At 54.5% G+C, this 18,664-nt stretch overlaps 2 protein-coding genes across 2 annotated transcripts; one reads left to right on the top strand and one right to left on the bottom strand.

The window, feature by feature from the left end:
- Positions 1 to 1,733: 1,733 nt before the first annotated feature.
- Positions 1,734 to 6,683, bottom strand: BO70DRAFT_299023 (putative ATP dependent RNA helicase; the record flags this gene model as incomplete). The annotated part of the gene is made up of 11 exons (XM_025539625.1): positions 1,734 to 1,955; positions 2,089 to 2,419; positions 2,475 to 2,688; positions 2,746 to 3,130; positions 3,184 to 3,325; positions 3,384 to 3,441; positions 3,494 to 3,568; positions 3,671 to 4,209; positions 4,262 to 5,155; positions 5,213 to 5,858; positions 5,912 to 6,683. 11 exons carry the CDS (start codon positions 6,681 to 6,683, stop codon positions 1,734 to 1,736), a joined length of 4,278 nt encoding a protein of 1,425 aa, XP_025395899.1.
- Positions 6,684 to 7,030: 347 nt separating this feature from the next.
- On the top strand, positions 7,031 to 17,255 carry BO70DRAFT_321712 (putative translational activator; the record flags this gene model as incomplete). The annotated part of the gene is made up of 8 exons (XM_025540520.1): positions 7,031 to 7,151; positions 7,239 to 9,310; positions 9,374 to 14,078; positions 14,142 to 14,713; positions 14,765 to 15,315; positions 16,105 to 16,374; positions 16,532 to 16,682; positions 16,835 to 17,255. 8 exons carry the CDS (start codon positions 7,031 to 7,033, stop codon positions 16,982 to 16,984), a joined length of 8,592 nt encoding a protein of 2,863 aa, XP_025395900.1. The 3' UTR covers positions 16,985 to 17,255.
- Between the last annotated feature and the right edge of the window lie 1,409 nt (positions 17,256 to 18,664).

The following is an 18,664-nucleotide window of genomic DNA, read 5'->3' on the forward strand; positions in this document are numbered from 1 at the left end:
CGCGTGTCGGGGCTGTGTGTTATCTGGGTTGCTGGGTCGAGCGAGGGATGGTCAGCGTTACGGTGCTTTTGGTCATCTTGGGGAATGTGTGCGATTGGGTGAACGTTTCTTGACCGGTTATATTTAACGACCATGATGTCACGAATTTCCTTTGACGAGAACTCTCTATACTGTTGTGGCTTTTTTTTTTTTTTTCTTTTCTTTCTCCCTTCATGCATCCAGGGCCGGCCATCGGGTCGGTTGGTCGGGCCCTGGGTTTCTGTGCGTCTCTGTTTTTCATTCATTGTATGGGCATCCAAAATTTTCAATTCCCTGGGTTCTTTCAGACCTATCAGACGTTCTGCCGGAGTAGTCGCAGTAGTCGCAGTAGTCGCAGCATTAGCAGCACCAGTTGAGCAGGATGCTGCTTGCAGTCACGGGCTGCTACTGCCTGAAGACGGTTTCTACACTGTATCTCGCATACTCATACATACTCGCATGTACTATACTATGACATGATTTAAACTCCTTCACGTGGACCTGGAATTCCAACAAAAACAATCCAGACGATGACAGCGGGCATATATGCCAGGATCCGGATGTTAGTTAGGGCTGGCTATCCACCCCCCTCGGGTAATTACAATTGATAGTAGTAAGTATCTAGTAGTAGTAGTAGGTAGTGCTGATCGCTGATCATCGATCATCGATCATCGATCATCCCCCGCATTTACCCCAGACTTGCGATTTGCTACTCGTTACCTGCCACTTGCCAATCAAGTCCAACCCAATTCGTCAATTCAATAGCCGGGCTGTCTGCAGATCGGCAGGCTGGGTGAGGGGCTTATACTCTGTTGGTCTGGTCGCTGATCCGAGGGGGGGGGGGAATCATCCCCGCCCACCTCTTGCGGGTCGATCGCGAAGGGTAGTTCTGGAACAGGGAGGGAAGGAACTGGCGATGCCGGATTGGATTGGATTGGATTGTCTCTGTTCACGAGAAAGAGTTGTCTGGATGACTGGATGACTGGATGACTGGCTGGATGTGTGTATGCGTGTCTGTCCTATCTGATTTCGCAGTGAGGGGGATGCTCGTGTGGGGAGTCTGGAGACAGGGGGAGTAGAAAGAGAAGTAGAGAGAGGAGTAGAGAGAGGAAGAGGAGAGGATTCCGCCCAAACGGGCAACATTCCACGCGGGGAACCTTTCCAAGGGGATGATTGGAGTAAGGCGTTTATTTGAGAGGGGGAAGTGACAGGAGGATGTTTGTGACTTCGGAAGTCATTCCAGAAAACTCAGGATTCGACACGTGGACAGAGATGGTCTATAACATTCAAGAAGGAGCAAAGAATGGGAAAGAATGAATATGAAATCAAATCAGATAACCCCATCCATCCAAGTCACCCTCATCCCTCGCATACACACATAGATACATACAAGCCATCCAACCCAGCCAGCCAAACCCACAACCACAAACCGAGCAACAAGGAAGAAGCAACATGTAATTTTAATCTAACCCAACAGATCAAAAATACAGGAGTAATAGTAGTATCCCCACCCCCACCCAACGCAAGTCAAATCAAGTCAAGTCAAAGACAAACAGTCCAAACCACAAAATCTAAGCCATCCAGCCATGTTTGTTCCACATCTAAACGGAAGGCAAGCAAGCAACCCAAACATCCCATTCAATCAACTCAAACGAAAATATGAAAGTATGAAACTGTGAAAGAAAGCAAAACATCTATCGATGAGATGAATCAAATCAAGGCAACTTCTTCGCGGCCTGAACCTGCGCAAAGATCAGCTGCCAGAGATCAAGCCACTGCTGCTGTTTATACGAGGGGACCTTGTGGGGCTCGCGGAAGGTCGATTGGAGGATATCGCGGATGCGCAGGCTGAGGGTTTTCAAGGCGAGCATGGATTTCCAGTCGCGGATGGAGAAGCGGATGCGGTTGGCGTCGATGGTGATGACGCCGGAGTACATCTGTTTATTATTATTATTATTATTAGAAATAGATCAGGAGAAGAAGAATGAGACGAGGAAAGTGGAGGGTTTGAATATTCATTTTGATGGGGATGGGGGTTGCAGCAGAGGGGGAAAAGGGAGGGGATAATACCTTGAACTCAGCCTCACCACACAACAAGGCAATGGCGAAGTCATCCACGGCGGTGGTCTCAAAGGCGTTGTAGTTCTTGTTGCGGCCCTGCATGATATGGTAATACGAGAGCCATCTGACGGACCCGTCGGGGTGCTTGTTGACGGAGGTCGGGTGGAGAGAGACCGATTGGTTGTTGGCGACGTTGCGCCAGCCCTTGCCGTCGCGGGTCAGGAGTTTCGGGTAGAAGCTCCAGGCGATGACGGAGTTGACGACGGTGTCGTTGATGCTGTTGTGGTCGTATTCGTCTGGGATGGTGAAGAACTGGCGCGAGCGGTTGCTGGAGCGAGATCTGGGGGCGGTTAGTTCGGTCTGTAGTTAACTAGTGGGTGGATGGGGAGACGGACCGGTTGAGGGAGGCCTTTTGAGCCGGGTCCAGGGTCAACAGGCCCGTGTCGGCGATGGAGACGATCAGCTGCATCTTGACGTCTTCGATGTTGAGGAGCGTCTGCGAGCTGAGGAAGTTCTTCCGGCAGAAGGCGTACTCGCTCACCCCGGGCGTGTTGCGCGCGCGTTTCCACGCGCAGTACGCGTTGTACACGGTGAGCAGGTCCGAGTCACCTAGTGGTTGTGAGTGGGAGGATCAATGGTTACAGGGACTGGGGAGCATGGATGCACCTTTACGGAAGGATAGCCGCGCGACGTCTTTCTGGCTGTTGGATCCCATGGTGTTGACAAAGGGCGATTTGGAGGAGAGAATGGCTGCGATGCTGACGGCGGCGTCCAGGCATCGGAAGAATGCGCCATGGATGATCAGCTTCCCCAGGAAGACGTCCAGGGGTAGCTTGGCCAGCTGCAACCCAAGAGGCGTCAGGTTCTCTGCGTTCGTCAGAGCCTTAACCTCCTTCAAGGAGTCAATGGCGCGACGGATGTTCTTGGGCGACGGCGGGTCCAGGGCTTCCAGCAGCGTCGGTTCCACCTCGCCCAGCTTGCAGATCTTGACTCGAAGCACCAGGTCCTGAAGGGACAGTCGCAGCATCTCGGGGGTCTGCTGTTCGGCAAGCTACAGGTTGTCAGTAAGACTGTGTGTGCGACGATTGTGGAACTCATCCATACCAGCTTTTCGTGTCGGTGCTTGGTAAACAGATGGAAGCAGATTCCATTCTGCACACGACCGGCTCGTCCTCGTCGCTGCTTCGCGTTGGCTCGCGAGATGAATGTCTCGACCAGCCTGGAGAGCTGGCGTCGCTCGTCAAACCTGGGCTCTGTCAGTGGAGTTCAACCGAACTGAGCTGCTACTATGCTGTTATACTCACCGCATGCTCTTCTCCTTTCCTGCGTCAATCACGGCAGTGATGTCCGGAATAGTGATACCTGGCACGCATTAGCTCGCTGTGGATACCTACCCCCATGAGGAACGCAATACCTGTCTCTGCAATGTTGGTGGCAATCACAATTTTTCTCATGCCCTCAGGGGGCACAACGAATGCCTTCTCCTGGTCTTCGCTCGCGATGGACGAGTGAAGGGCGTGCACAATCCACCCCTTCTGGAAGATCGGATCAGACAGAATCTCGTCGTTCAGGCGACGGATCTCCGCCATACCGGGCATGAAGATAAGGATCGCTTTGCTGTAGTGCGTCATGTCAGGCGACGATGCGATCTGGACAACCAGCTTCTTGATAAGCTGGTAGTCCAGGCGGTATTCGTCCAGGTTCATGACAGTCTCTCTGGTCTGCTTGGAATATCCATCGAGCGTAGCCAGAAGACCGCCGGGTGTATCGCCCTGGGCCGCTTCGAGCTCGTCGGAATCTTCCTCGAGGGTCACATTCGACTCGTTCTCCAGCAGGCGGTAGTTTGTCATTTCTACGGCATCTTCCAGGAACTTCATCTCCACGGGGAAAGTCCGGCCTGGGATATTCAGCACCGGGACGCCCCCCAGGTAGGTCGAGAAGCGCTGCGCCTCGAGCGTGGCGGACATGAGGATCAACTTCAGGTCAGGCCGCCTCTGCATCAAGCGGCGAAGGACGATGAGAAGGAAATCGCTGTCGATCGAACGTTCGTGCACCTCATCGAGAACAACATGGGTGATGTCCCGGAAGTCGTCCGGACGCTCCAGCATTCGCACCACGACTCCCGTAGTCCTGTCCCAGTTAGCGTAATCCCAAATCAAATCGACAGTGGCTCAGAGCATACGCGAAGACAAGTCTCGTCGACTGACTGACTTTGCTCTCCAACCGGACGGCGAAACCGATGAGCGAGCGCGCCGTGCCGACATCGTTCTTGTTCTCGCCCAATTCCTCGCTCACTCGACGGGCGAGAGAAATCGCTGAGATCCTGCGAGGTTCTGTCACGTAGATTTTGCAGGGATGGCCCTGCATCATCTCATGCTCCAAGATGAACGACGGGATCTGCGTACTCTTACCACTTCCTGTCTCGCTGCAAATGATCAGCGCACGGTGGGTGTCCAGCGTGTGGAGAATCTCATCCCGGAAGTTCCAGATGGGCAGGTTCATTCTGCCTAGGGCCATGTACTGGAACGAGGCAGTGGATGCCTTTTCAGTCCAGATCCTGGTCAGCTCTGCATTAGGTTCGGAACTGTCCTTCATGCTGGGTCCCCGTACAGGGGATTCTGGCTTGCTGGACGTCCCGTTTCGCCTCCGGAAGTTATGGGACAAGACCACATCATCTTCGAAGGAACCGTGATTATCTTGTACGAGCTTCTTCAAATCCCTGACCACCTGCTTGTCGATCCCATCCTCTTGAAGCTTTTTGGCCTCGGCAAATTCGGTCCAGAGTTCCCTCCACGCGGCCGGAAGGCGTAGGTAAGCCTTGCCTTCCTTGGAGCTCTGGGGGAATATGACGAAAAGAGCCAGAGTTGAGACAAAAGCTTCGGCCTGCTGGGAAGTGGGCGTCGCCACCGAGTCCATGGAGACGAAAGTGGCGTAGGCGTTCGAGTTGTGCGTTGTAGTCTCCCATACAAAAGGGAAGGGGGTCTCCTGCGGCTTCGACCATCGAACTTCAATCGCTTGCTTGTTCGAATGTGATGAAGCGGATGAGTTTTTGAATGTGATCTTACACCCCGTATCCCTAGCCACACCTCTTAGCCTCCCTGAACCTCACCTCCAAGCGACCTGTACGACATACCTGGCTTTGCACGTTTCCTCCAGCACTCGTCGGGGGCTCAGCCCCGTCCATTTCCCAAAGTCGCGCATCTTGACGAAGGCTTTGTTTAACTCTTCAGTTAAGACGCCGACCTCCAAGCCGGGCTCCTCGTCTTGGAACATGTCCCCTAGCAGGTCGACGTTTTCCTCCGTGTCGAGCGGTGGCGCGCTGTCGTCTTCCAACTCTGCTTTCTTCTCGGGCTCCTCTAGGGCCGCTTTCTCCTCGGGCTGAACGCGCCGGACAAAAGCAGCCTCTTTGCGGAGGTCGTCGAGTTTGTCCATCCACTTGTATTCGGCCTCGTGCCGGTCAAACAACACGTCATTTTCGATGCTGGCAACCTTGCGTTGGAGCTTCGCTATCTGAGGATCCTGCACATCGGCCTCTACCGGCTTACGGCTTCCTTTCTTGCCCTTCCTGGGCTGGTCAAACAATTCTGGTCGCAGGCCATACAGCCGGGTTTGCAGGTCCAAATACTTCGGGACCAGGGTGTCCGGGTCCAGCGAGCTGTCCGAGTCGTACGGGCTCGACTGGAGAGAAATACTGGGCTCCTTTACTGGGCTTTTGGGCTTTTTCAGTTTGCTATTAGGCGGGGCCAGATTTGGAGTAGAGGATTGTGATGGCTCACGATCTGGTGCCTGTTAGCCATCCAGTCCTTACGGGATACCAAGCGTCTAAGATTACCGGTTATCCAGGAGATGTGTTTATCTGACTCGTTGCGCTGCTGCTGCGCATTTGGCTGCATGTAGGAGGGGAGTTCCTTGGGGGTGCAATGCATCGCGAGCCAGTCCAGGGCCTCGTCCAGGTTGCAGACCACCTCCCTATTGGTCGTGGCGAAATTACCCGAGAAGTAGACCAGCAGGTGTTTCAGCGACTCATTTACTTTGTCCTCCGGGAAGCCGAGTTTGAGGAGGGTCTCTTTGAGGGTCCACAGCCTCATATACAGCTCTTCCTCGGAGATGGGCTTCTTCTGGCCCCCCGCCTCCCTTCCGGGAACGGGGCTGAGCTCACGCTCCTCGTTCTCCGCCAGACTCAGGATGGAGTTCAGCACCTCCGTGGGGAACCACTCTAGCAGATTGATAGAAACGGACTGCTGCCGGAGGACTCGTCGTTCCGTCTCCAGTTTCGTGACCTGGCGGGCGGCGTCACTCCGGCACTTGGAGGCATATTTTTCCACCAGCAGTTGCAGTTCGGCATCCTCCAGGTGTTTCTCGAGTTCCTCGGGGGTATAGTTCTGTAATGACGACGATGACGCCGCCTCTTGCGTGGGCTCTACTGTCGGTTGGGCTCCCTCCGCGGGGGTCGGTCGTTCGCTTTCCGACACCGACTTGGAATCCGCGGCCGAGACGGGAGCGGACGACTCGGCAGTCTTGGGCTTGGAGGGCACGGAGACGGTTGCGAAACCCCGGGCGGGATTGGAGGCAGGCTTCTTCTTTTTGCGGTTGTTTGGTGGCATGATTTTAGGCGAGAGCGGAGGGGAGCCGCACCGTGCGGGTTTGGAGGGGATTCCCTATCTACCAGGACAGGCAGAGAGGACGGGCGGAGGAGAGACCAGATCAGACAGCGATGGCGAGCGTGACTTTATTTTGTGAGCAGGGGATAGTTGAGGTGGGCAGATGGGGGGATCGTTTGAAGAGAGAACAAAGTGTGAAGAAGAGGAGGGAAGTTGAGCGGCGGCGGCGGAGCTTCCCCCACAACGCCGCAAAACTTTTATGACAACATCAGCGGCCCCATTCGTGCCCATTCATTCCTCTTCTGCCAACTCCTCCCCCCCCCAAACCATGCTCCTGGCCACCACCTAACATGGACGATTTTCCATGGGATCAGGTGGACGCAGGCGACCTGGACGGCCTGCGGGTCGTTCTCTTCTCCAGCTCGACTGCTCGCAGAATTCGCGCTCTTCAGGACCTTCGTGAGAGAATTGGTGCGTGCGATCAAAAGCCCAGCCCAGCCCCTCCTCTCGTGCTTTCCTCCCCAGACTGACTCTCGCCCTCTGTTCGGCCCTTCCCAGGCTCCAACGTACAACCACAAACCTATCAGCCTCTCATTGGCCTCCTCTTCAAAACATACCCTCGCTACGTCGATCGCCCGTCTCGCCAGGCCGTCCAGCAATGCCTCCGTTCGCTGCTCAAGGCCCCCGTCTCGGCCGACGACCTGAAATATCTCACCCAGAAACTGCTGGCGGAGGCCGCTAAACCCGCCCTCGCGCCTGGTCCGGCCCTGGTCCTGGCGGAATGGTGCTCAATTGTCCTCCAAATCCTGGCGGAAGATCCCGAGACCCCGCTATCCGCCGTTCTGGACACCATCGCCGTCGACGCAAAGGCCCTAGAAATCTGCTTGGCCTCCAACCCCAAACCGGCCGTGAAGATCTCCGCTCTCCGAGTCACCAGACGCGCCCTCCGGGCCACCTTCTCGTCCGCTACCTGGGGCGATGATGCCGTTCGTGAGTCTGTTCGCCGGCTGACGAGCGACTCGGCTGCGGGCCAGAAGAACGCCCCCTTCCTCGGTGTGATCTCCGGAGTCAGCGCACGGCTTCCGACCAAGAAACCGATCGTTGAGGAGGAGAAGAAGGCGGTCCTCGCATTCTACGTCAAGGAGTTGGTGGGCTCGAAAGCCGCCCCGCCGGCTCATATTGCGGATGGGCTGGGTGACTTCTTCGCCTCTTTCGTTACATATGAGGATATTGCGTCCGAGTTGATACCGCCCTTTGAGAAGTCTATGCTGCGGTCGCCCGAAGTCGTCTTCAGTGGCCTGTTGCCTTCTCTGTGCGCCTCATTGCCGGATGGCATTGACATGTCGGAACTTCTGCATTCTCGCCTGTTGAAGCACCTGCTATCAAGCATGAAGTCAAACAACCCAGTCATTAGACAAGGTGCCGTTCGCTCGTTCGAGTCGCTGCTGTCCAAATCCAAGGACCAGGCCTTACTCATCAAGATCACGAGCGAAGTTATGGGCCCCCTCAAGACTCAGAAGATCACCAATCCGGAACAACGCGCGGTGTACGCCCAGGCACTTGCTGCGATATCGCCTTCGGTGGACCTGTCGAAGGACGTGGTCCAGGGCTTTGTGCCCGTGTTTTCGCGTGAGTCAAACGAGGCCGCTCTGGAGCAGGAAATCAAGTCTTTCTGCAAGCACCTGGCTTTCCTTGTCCAGTCCAACGTGAAGATCAGTGATGACGCTATCAATGCCATCGTGAAGGGATCGTCCGATAAGCGTGTCCCATTCAAGAAGCTTTGGCAGCTCAATGTCAGTGAGGTAATATGGCAAGTTGAACCCTCGACCTTGGCGAACAGTGAGGTTCAGCCGTTGGTGAGCAAGTTCCTTGGCAAGATGAAGGAATTGTACAACGAAGTCTTCGCCAATCCTCTGCCTTCGGCTCAGGGCGGCTACCTGTCAACGGCCCATGTCTACCTGGCCCTTCTAGAGCGCTCATCCGCTGTGCAGAGCTTCGACAAGGCCGCGTGGGAGGAGACTGTAGCGCAATCGATGGTGCTAGCCCCCAAGCCGTCTTTCCTTCTCAACCCAAAGGCGTACTCCAAGTTGACTGCCCAAGCCGAGATCCAGTGGGCCGTGAGAGCCCTAGCTGCTGTCACCACTGGTTCCAAGTTTGAAAAGGCCGATGATGCGGCCAAGACCGCTTGGGCTCAGGCGTTTATTTACAACGTCGTGGCCCCCGGGCTCCACTCGAGTTTCCGGGAAGAAACGACGCGAGTCTTGACGGACGTTCATATGAAGAATGTGGGCAGCATAGGCCCCACGGTCACGAGTGCTCTGTGGACTTGGACCCTGTCTTTCAGAACTGGTGAAAAAGAATCCGCACCAGTCTCTGCAGGACCAGAGAGTCAAAGGTTCCTTCATCTCGTGGTCAAGGCCATCTGCCCCCCTGCCTCTGCTTTGCAGACACTGGAAAACGCTACCGCTGACTTGAAGAATCAACTCATTGGGTTGCTGGTTCTTTGTCGTCCCGAGCTGATTCCCAACACCTCGTGGATCGCGTCTTGTCTTAGAACTGGCACAGACCCCGGTGACCTCGTGCGGGAATTCCCAGACCGGTGCCTGGAACAGCTGACTCGCTTGCAAGAGGTATGCATATTGCTCCAATGGTGACTACATGCGGCTCGAGGATCGCCCACTAACTACTTACAGGACCCCATTCAGTCTCAGGTGCCCGAAATCGATTCTGCGATTTGGAGCGCGGCAGGTGAGCTGGCATTTGTGGCGCCTGATGCCATGGTCCCTCGACTTGCCAGCCAAATCCAGGATGACCTGAACGCTTCGCGCTTGTCCAAGTTCACGGCAACCGATGTTGCCATCGCTCGCACTCCGGAGGGAACCATGTTCGTTGACGTCCTCAGCACAAAGTCGAAACAGTCAACCTTCGATAAGAATACCAAAGACTACGACATTCTAAAGTGGGAGGAAGAGCTACGGTCACAGCTTACGGATAAGAAGGGCCAGAAGCAGAAGAAGCTTACTGCGGAAGAGCAGTCCAAGGTCAAGGCCCAGCTGGCCAAGGAGTCCAAGATCCGTGAAGAAGTCCTTCGGGAGATCAAGAGGATTGAGAGAGGATCTGGAATCATCCAGGGCCTTGCGGATGGGCCCGCCGTCGATGCGGATGGCTGGATCAACCCCGCTGTGAGCTCTCTGCTCTCTCTGACCGAAGCCGGTGCAGGCTTGTTTACTGGGGACGTTGTATCCAAAGCATACATCAAGTGTGCGGAGAAGTTGTCATCGCGCCTCGGACCCCTGCGGCCTTTCGTGGGTATCGCAACGCTGCGAGCAATTGGCAAGAGTCATCTGCCTCTGGAAATGGAAATAGAGCCTCTCGGACAGCTTGTGACCAGAATCCTTTATCGCTTGCGTTTTGCGTCTGAGCAGCGCCCTCTTGATAGCTCGTCTCTAGCCTATGTTCTTCCTCTCCTCTTCCTGGTGCTAAGCCGGAACGGAATCGACGAGCAAAAGGGAGAGGTTGAAGGCGAGCAAGTTCTTTTGGCCATCGAAGTATTGTCCTTCCATTCAGGATCCTTTGCCGATCGACGTCTGCCTCGGGAAGAAGTCTTGAACAACTTGCTCTCGGCGATGCAGAAGTACACGCAACACTACAAGCTCATCAAGGACACTCTCTTCGACTTCGGCAGGTGTATCGCCCCGAACATCACCAGAGCCGAGTTGGACATTCTTCTCAAGGGCACGATCGTCTCCGACGTGACTGTTCGTACATCGGTTCTGCAGGTCATCGAAGCGGAGATTGACCTGACAGACCTTGATTTCTCCGAGCACATTTGGCTGGAATGCCATGACCATGTGGAGGAGAACTCTGAAATCGCCGAAAATATCTGGGAAGAAAACGCTCTTGAGGTCGACGACTCTGCCTTTGGCAAGATTATCCCATACCTTGCCTCGAAGGATTCGCAGCTCAGGGGTGCTGCCGCTCGCGCGTTGGCACATGCGATTGCGACGAACCCGACAGTGTTCGATGATATTTTTGCCGAGCTACAGTCAAAGTACACTGTTGAGATTCAGCCCAAGGCACCCGAGACTGACAGTTACGGAATGCCCAAGAAGATGGACGTGACCGACCAATGGGAGTTCCGCAGCGGTATTGCCCTTGCCTTCGAGGCCATGACCGATCTCTTCGAGGGTGAGCAGATCGTCTCTTTCCTCCGCTTCTTGATCGAGAGGGGTCCTCTCATCGATAAGAGCTCTGTGGTCCGAGCACAAATGGCCGAGGGTGGTAAATCTGTTATCGCTGCGCGTGGCCAGCAGAAGGTTGAGGAACTGATGAAGCTCTTGGAAACCACCTTGGAGACTTCCGATAAGGGAAGCGAGACGTCTGACCTCCTGAACGAGGCCGTCGTGGTTCTGTATGGATCGTTGGCCCAGCATCTGAACGCGGACGATCCCCGCCTGCAGGCAGTCATCAAGCGACTCATGGACACTCTCCCTACTCCGTCGGAAACGGTGCAGTCTGCTGCCTCTGGATGTCTGCCACCCCTCATCCGACTTTCCCGCGCCCAGAGCGGACAGTACGTTCGAGACATGCTTGACCAGCTTCTGCAGTCGAAGAAGTACGCCACGCAACGTGGTGCAGCTTACGGACTGGCTGGTATCGTCAGCGGCAGAGGTATCATCACATTGCGCGAATTCCAGGTCATGTCGCATCTGCGTGATGCCTCGGAGAACAAGAAAGAGCCGCACCAGAGGCAAGGCACCCTGTTGGCATACGAGCTGTTTGCGACTATTCTGGGACGGACTTTCGAACCATATGTCATTCGGATTGTTCCTCAGCTGCTCGCTGGGTTTGGAGATGTTAACCCCGATGTGCGTGACGCCTGCCTCGATGCATCAAAGGCGTGCTTCTCGAACCTTAGCTCTTACGGCGTTAAGAAAATCCTTCCCACTCTTCTCGACGGTCTCGACGACACCCAATGGCGCAGTCAGAAGGGAGCCTGCGATCTCCTGGGAGCGATGGCTTACCTTGATCCTCAGCAGCTGGCGGCCAGCCTTCCTGACATCATTCCCCCGCTCACGGTGGTGCTCAACGACACCCACAAGGAAGTGCGTAACGCTGCAAACCGCAGTCTTCAGCGGTTCGGTGAAGTCATCAGCAACCCAGAGGTGAAGAGCTTGGTGAACGTACTTCTGAAGGCATTGAGTGACCCGACGAAATACACGGACGAGGCTCTGGATTCCCTTATCAAGGTGTCCTTTGTCCATTACCTGGATGCCCCGTCATTGGCTCTGGTTGTGCGCATCCTTGAGCGTGGTCTCGGCGATAGGTCGAACACGAAACGGAAGGCCGCTCAGATTATCGGCAGTTTGGCTCATCTTACTGAGCGCAAGGATCTTATCTCTCACTTGCCAATCATCGTTTCTGGCTTGCAGTTGGCCATCGTTGACCCTGTGCCCACTACTCGCGCCACCGCTTCCAAGGCTCTTGGTTCGCTCATCGAGAAGCTCGGAGAAGACGCTCTTCCGGACCTTATCCCCAACCTCATGGCCACCCTCAAGTCGGATACCGGCGCTGGCGACAGACTGGGATCCGCTCAGGCCCTTTCGGAGGTTCTGGCAGGTCTGGGTACGACCAGACTCGAGGAGACGCTGCCTACTATCTTGCAGAACGTATCCAGCTCGAAGCCTGCGGTTCGCGAGGGCTTCATGACGCTCTTCATCTTCCTTCCCGCCTGTTTCGGAAACAGCTTCGCAAACTATCTCAGCAAAATCATCCCTCCTATCCTTGCTGGTTTGGCTGACGATATTGACTCGATCCGTGAAACGTCTCTCAAGGCGGGTCGCTTGCTGGTCAAGAACTTCTCCTCGAAGGCTATTGATCTCCTTCTGCCTGAACTTGAACGCGGTCTTGCGGATGACAGTTACCGCATCCGACTCAGCTCCGTCGAGTTGGTTGGTGACCTTCTCTTCAGTCTCACAGGTATCACAGCCAAGGCTGATGCCGAAGAGGAAGAGGAGGAAGCCGCCCAAGCCGGACAGTCGCTGCTCGAAGTTCTCGGAGAGGAGCGCAGGGACAAGGTCTTGTCTGCACTGTTCATCTGCCGCTGCGATACTTCGGGTCTCGTTAAGAGCGCTGCCATGGGTGTTTGGAAGGCGCTTGTTGCTTCTCCCAAGATTCTCAAGGATATGGTTCCCACCCTGTCTCAGTTCATCATCCGCCGCCTCGGTTCTTCCAACATGGAGCACAAGGTTATCGCAAGTAACGCATTGGGAGACCTTATCAAGAAGGCTGGAGAGTCGGTTCTCTCGACTTTGCTGCCTTCTCTCGAGGAAGGTCTTCAGTCCTCCCCCGATGTGGACGTCAAGCAAGGTATTTGCATTGCTTTGAAGGAACTTATTGCTTCTGCATCGGTTGAGGCCCTGGAGGATTACGAGAAGGTTCTTATCTCGACCGTGCGCGTGGCTCTTGTTGATAACGACGAGGATGTCCGTGAGGCTGCGGCCGAAGCCTTCGATTCTTTGCAGCAGATCCTGGGCAAGAAGGCTGTCGACCAGGTCTTGCCTCATCTCCTACTCCTTCTGAGAAACAACGAGGACGCCGAGCAGGCACTATCGGCTCTTTTGACCCTCCTCACCGAAGAGACCCGGGCGAACATCATCCTCCCCAATCTCATCCCGACTCTCCTCACTTCACCTATTTCCGCATTCAACGCGAGGGCTCTTGCCTCCCTGGCCGAAGTGGCGGCCTCTGCTATGACCCGCAGACTGCCCACTATCCTCAACTCCTTGATGGACGATATTGTGTCTACTAAGGATGATTCTCTCCTGGAAGAACTGAGCAATGCGTTTGACACCATCTTGGTGTCAGTTGATGAGTACGACGGTCTCAATGTCATTATCAATGTCATGATGACTATGCTGAAGCACGATGACCATCACCGTCGTGCTGCTGCGGCCGTGCATCTCAACAAGTTCTTCTCCGATGCTGACATCGATTACTCGAGGTACCATCAAGATCTGATTCGCGTCCTGCTCATCTCCTTCGGTGACCACGACAAGAATGTCGTCAAGGCGGCGTGGTCAGCGATGAGTGGACTCACGTCCCATCTTCGCAAAGAGGAGATGGAAGTGCTCACCATCCCCACCCGCCAGATCTTGCGGAGCGTTGGAGTCCCCGGGGCCAACCTTCCTGGCTTCAGCCTGCCCAAGGGTATCACCGCCATTCTACCCATCTTCTTGCAGGGTCTTCTGAACGGCACCGTCGACCAGCGTACGCAGGCCGCCCTCGCCATCGGCGACATCATCGATCGCACCGGTGCGGACTCTCTGAAGTTGTTCGTGACCCAGATCACTGGTCCGCTCATTCGTGTCGTGTCCGAGCGATCGGTGGATATCAAATGTAAGCCAATCTACTTCCATCACTCTTAGCCGATTTTTACATGATGCTAATGCACGTCACTAGGTGCTATTTTCTCCACCCTTAACAAGCTCCTGGAGAAAATTCCTCTGGCCGTCAAGCCATTCTTGCCACAACTTCAGCGTACCTTTGCGCGTGGTCTGGCCGATGCGTCTAGCGAGACTCTTCGTAACAGAGCGGCCAAGGGTCTCGGTATTCTGATCACCTTGACCCCGAGAGTCGACCCTCTTATTGCGGAACTCATCACGGGTACCAAGACCCCCGATATCGGTGTGAGAAACGCGATGATGAAGGCGCTTCAAGAGGTGGTGGGCAAGGCGGGTGCAAACATGAGCGAGGCGTCGAAGAATGCCATCCTCACCCTCATTGACGACGATGCCAGCGACCAGACAGACGCTGTGGCCATTACCAACGCCAAGTTGCTCGGCGCCCTGGTCAAGGTTCTTCCCGCAGCCACGGCAGGCCCCTTGATCAAGAACCGAGTCCTTTCGGCCAACCTTTCCCACGCCTCGATCCTGGGACTGAATGCTCTGTTGGTTGAATCGCCGTCGTCCTTGACCGAGAGCTTCTCTGCCGAGACTCTGGCAGTCATCACCCAGGGCCTTACGAACAAGGATGTAAGTTATTTCTGTCCCCATGTTGCGAGAAGAGATACTAATCCGAGACAGCCTTTCATTTCCGACAACAGCGTGCTCGCCGCCGGAAAGTACCTTCTGATCGAGGATGAGCATCATAACTTCGAGGTCAACAAGGCCATCTTCGAGGCCTTGGCTCCTTGCATCCAGGTCGGGACGCCCGCGGACACCCGGCGGTTGACTCTGGTGGTGGTGCGCACGGTTACCCGGCTTCACCCCGAGTTGACTCGGCCGCATCTGGCCCTCCTGGCACCGCCCATTTTTGCCAGCGTTCGCGACGTGGTCATCCCTGTCAAGCTCGCGGCGGAGGCCGCCTTCCTGGCGATCTTCTCGGTGGAGGAGTCCGAGGGAGCCGTGTTCGACAAGTACATGGCCGGAGCGGGCACAGCGCTTGCTCCCGGGCCCAAGCGGAGCATGTCAGATTACTTCAAGCGTGTTGCGCTGCGTCTGGCCAGTCAGGCCCGCGAGCGCAAGGAGGCGGAAGGTGGACAAGGAGGGTTGGGTCTGTCCAATGATGAGGCGGACGACGAGAAGGAATTGTGGAGCATTGGTAAGGTTGAGCTGGACGGGTCGTTTGGAGAGGAGTGAGTAGGTGGTTGGTCTACGAGGTACATGACGTTTGACTAGATCTACTATACCCATGTGTTGAGTGGGGACATATACATGATGTTGCTGAAAGACCGCGGGGGGAGAAAAAGTCGTATGGAGTATGTTTTTTTGAAGATGACCAATGCATTGTATCGATGATGTCTTACAGTTCGCGATGGCCAATCGCGTCATGGATGCGTAGAGGCTCGAACGGGTTTAGCGCCCGTCGGTCACGTGGAGAAGCAACGGATGGAGAAGAAGAAGTGGTGTAAATAGAACCGCGTCCCAGGACAAGATGGCCAACCAGTAGGTAGATGGTATGAATTTTTAACAGGTCAGCACAAGAGATGCCCTGTGGACGTAGCATTGTATCTACGATGATGATGATATCACGTTGCGGCTCCGGGGATGGTTCCCCAGATCGGGCTAGGCGGCTGGGGCACGAGCCCTAAGGCCCTAAGGAGGGTTTGGCGGATCTCGCTTAGCAGCACAGTGGCTTAGCTAATCGGCGGGCGTATCTCAAACTCCTCAGCAGGGAATTCTACCCGTCGTCGAGTGCAACGAACATCATCCGCCAACGACCGTCGATACGCCGTCAAGATGTGAGTGCTCATCTTCGCCTGTTGCCTTGATAGTGCTGCTGGACCTGCTCGACGGGAAATATCGTCCTTCCATGGCTTCGATTCCCCCTTCCCTCGCGGGCATCCACCCACCAGGCGCTTTCGCAGCAGCAGCCCCCCCGACCGGTTTGGATCTCATACTGACCGACTGCTTTTGCACCACAGGGTCAACCTTCGCACCCAGAAGCGCCTGGCCGCCTCCGTGGTTGGCTGCGGCAAGCGCAAGATTTGGCTCGATCCCAATGAGATGAACGAGATCTCCAACGCCAACTCCCGCCAGACCATCCGCAAGCTCGTCAGCGATGGCCTCATCATCCGCAAGCCCGTCACCATGCACTCCCGCACCCGTGCCCGCGAGCTCGCTGCCGCCCGCAGAATCGGCAGACACCGTGGTCTCGGTAAGCGCAAGGGTACCAAGGAGGCTCGTATGCCCAGGTATGCACATCGTCTTCCCCTCGGAGAGTGCACTGCAAGGATTTTTTTTTTTCACCCCCACGGGGGCTACCCACCAACGCCATCATACGCCCGGAAGGATCTAGAATTTGGGGGGGACACTGTGCATGGATGAGTGCTGATGGATATTCGATTAAAGCCAGGTCCTCTGGATGCGCCGCATGCGTGTTCTCCGTCGCCTGCTCGTCCGTTACCGTGCCTCCGGCAAGATCGACAAGCACCTTTACCACGAGCTCTACCACCTGAGCAAGGGTAACACCTTCAAGCACAAGCGTGCCCTCGTTGAGCACGTAAGTTCCGCCTCTTGCTATTGCTGTTGAAGAGATGGGTTCTACCACTTCGTGGCCCCCGCATGAATTAGAAAAGGGGCTGAAGGGGCGACCCCGCCCCATGGAAATGTGAACATCGCGACTAACGTGGTCTTTTTTTCTGCACCCTACAGATCCAGAAGGCCAAGGCCGAGAGACACCGTGAGCGTGTCCTCAAGGAGGAGATGGACGCCAAGCGTGCCAAGAACAAGGCTCTCCGTGAGCGCCGGTTGGAGCGCAAGGAGGCCAAGCACAACGCTCTTGCCGCCGAGCCCCAGGAGTAAATTTCCTCAGTTGACGAACTTTGGCGGTGCGGAGGTTGAAACGGGGGGGAATCGGTCAGCCCACGGGATCAGGTCGACCACTCCGTTTTCGTTGCCGGTCTGGCTCGGTGGCTTGATTCATCCGGGACGGTTTTTTCTCTGGATCGTATCGGGAACCTGGAACGGGGTTTGGGATCAGGATCAGGGACATGCATCATCCTCATCCCCATCTCTTCCCCTCGGGGGAGAGCATGTGAAAGGACAACGCAAAAAAGGAAAAAGACCTACTCTTAAAGCAAAACAATGGCATGGCGCTTTGTGTGATACGAAATTTCCATTTTATTTCTTCTTTATCCTCCCGTCCGTCCGTCCGTCCGTCTTTCTTCTTCTCGGTCCTCCGTCTCGTCCCATCCCATCCAATCCAGCGAACACCCACCCCCGGATGTTCCTTCCTTCCCGGCTCCAATCTTCCCCCATGCGCCCAAAGCTTAGCTTCTTCTGCCTTGTTGAATAATTAATGTCGTAACGCGTCCTGAATATCACTTGGAGGGTTATGTTCGGTCAAAAGTCAACTCTAATAGTCCCCTCCCCCGTCCCCACATCGACATCATTAAATCTTAGTCTTGCAGGTGCCAGGTGGGTATTGGATCGACTGCATAGCATTGGCCATGTCATGTCCTAATATTATTGTGTCAGGCGTCTGGCTTATGTCCCTCCTGGGTAGTACTTGGCGCCTCTTAGGAGACAAATCAGCCGTTGTTCTCCACGCCCGATCTCCGCGTTTTTCTTGCCTGGGTGTCTGACATCGTACCCAGTATGGCTGGGATGGTAGTATCTATCTATCTATCTATAAATCTACATCTATCATTCCATCACAATAATGTCAACGTCAGTGAAATGTCACTGAGCATATCAATTTTCACAAAACGGTTGAGTGCTGATTGAAATTGTGGATTTTCTTCCCCGCCTACCTGCCTTGATGCCTCAGGCCTGAAAATTTGTTCAATTTTTTCCTCTGCATGAGGTGTGATGTCATGACAATCAATGGGTGTGAAAACTCACGACTTATTGTTAAAATGTCACCGGGTAATCTATTATCTATGTACTTTACTGGTGTATATTTCTGTATTTGTGTATCCAGCATGGAATGAAAATTTTGTCTTGCCAACGAAATAGCCTGGAGAATTGCTAGGTGTTGAGCGGCTACTAAACTGAAGTAACGGTCGTAGTATATATATCATATCCCGGGGTAGATTCTATAGTAGTATGGGTGGGGAATCACAAGCACTAGTAAGAATATCTATCTATCCTTGTTCTTTTGAATAGCAGCTTGGCAAAAAATATATTTGCTGGTTCTTAACACGTAACTTAACTTATCACACTGCAATTTACTGGATCTTATGGGATAAATGTAGATAGATATCACTCATCCATCCATCCATTCATTCATCCATATCCCCACCAAAGAAAAGCACCTATCATACACACACAGACAAACAGACAGACAAACAGACATAGTACAACCCCACCAAATGAACACCATCAAATGCCAGCAACAACAGGCAAAATCAAAATCAAAATAAATAAATCAAAAGAAAACAAAACACACCAGATCCAGATCCAGATCTAAAATACACAAACCGCATGTACGTTCATTCCTTCCCAAGTCATGTTAGAACAGAAGTGCCATGCAAAAAGAAG

The sequence above is a fragment of the Aspergillus heteromorphus genome (genome assembly GCF_003184545.1).
Source record: "Aspergillus heteromorphus CBS 117.55 chromosome Unknown BO70scaffold_30, whole genome shotgun sequence".
NCBI lineage: Eukaryota > Fungi > Ascomycota > Eurotiomycetes > Eurotiales > Aspergillaceae > Aspergillus > Aspergillus heteromorphus.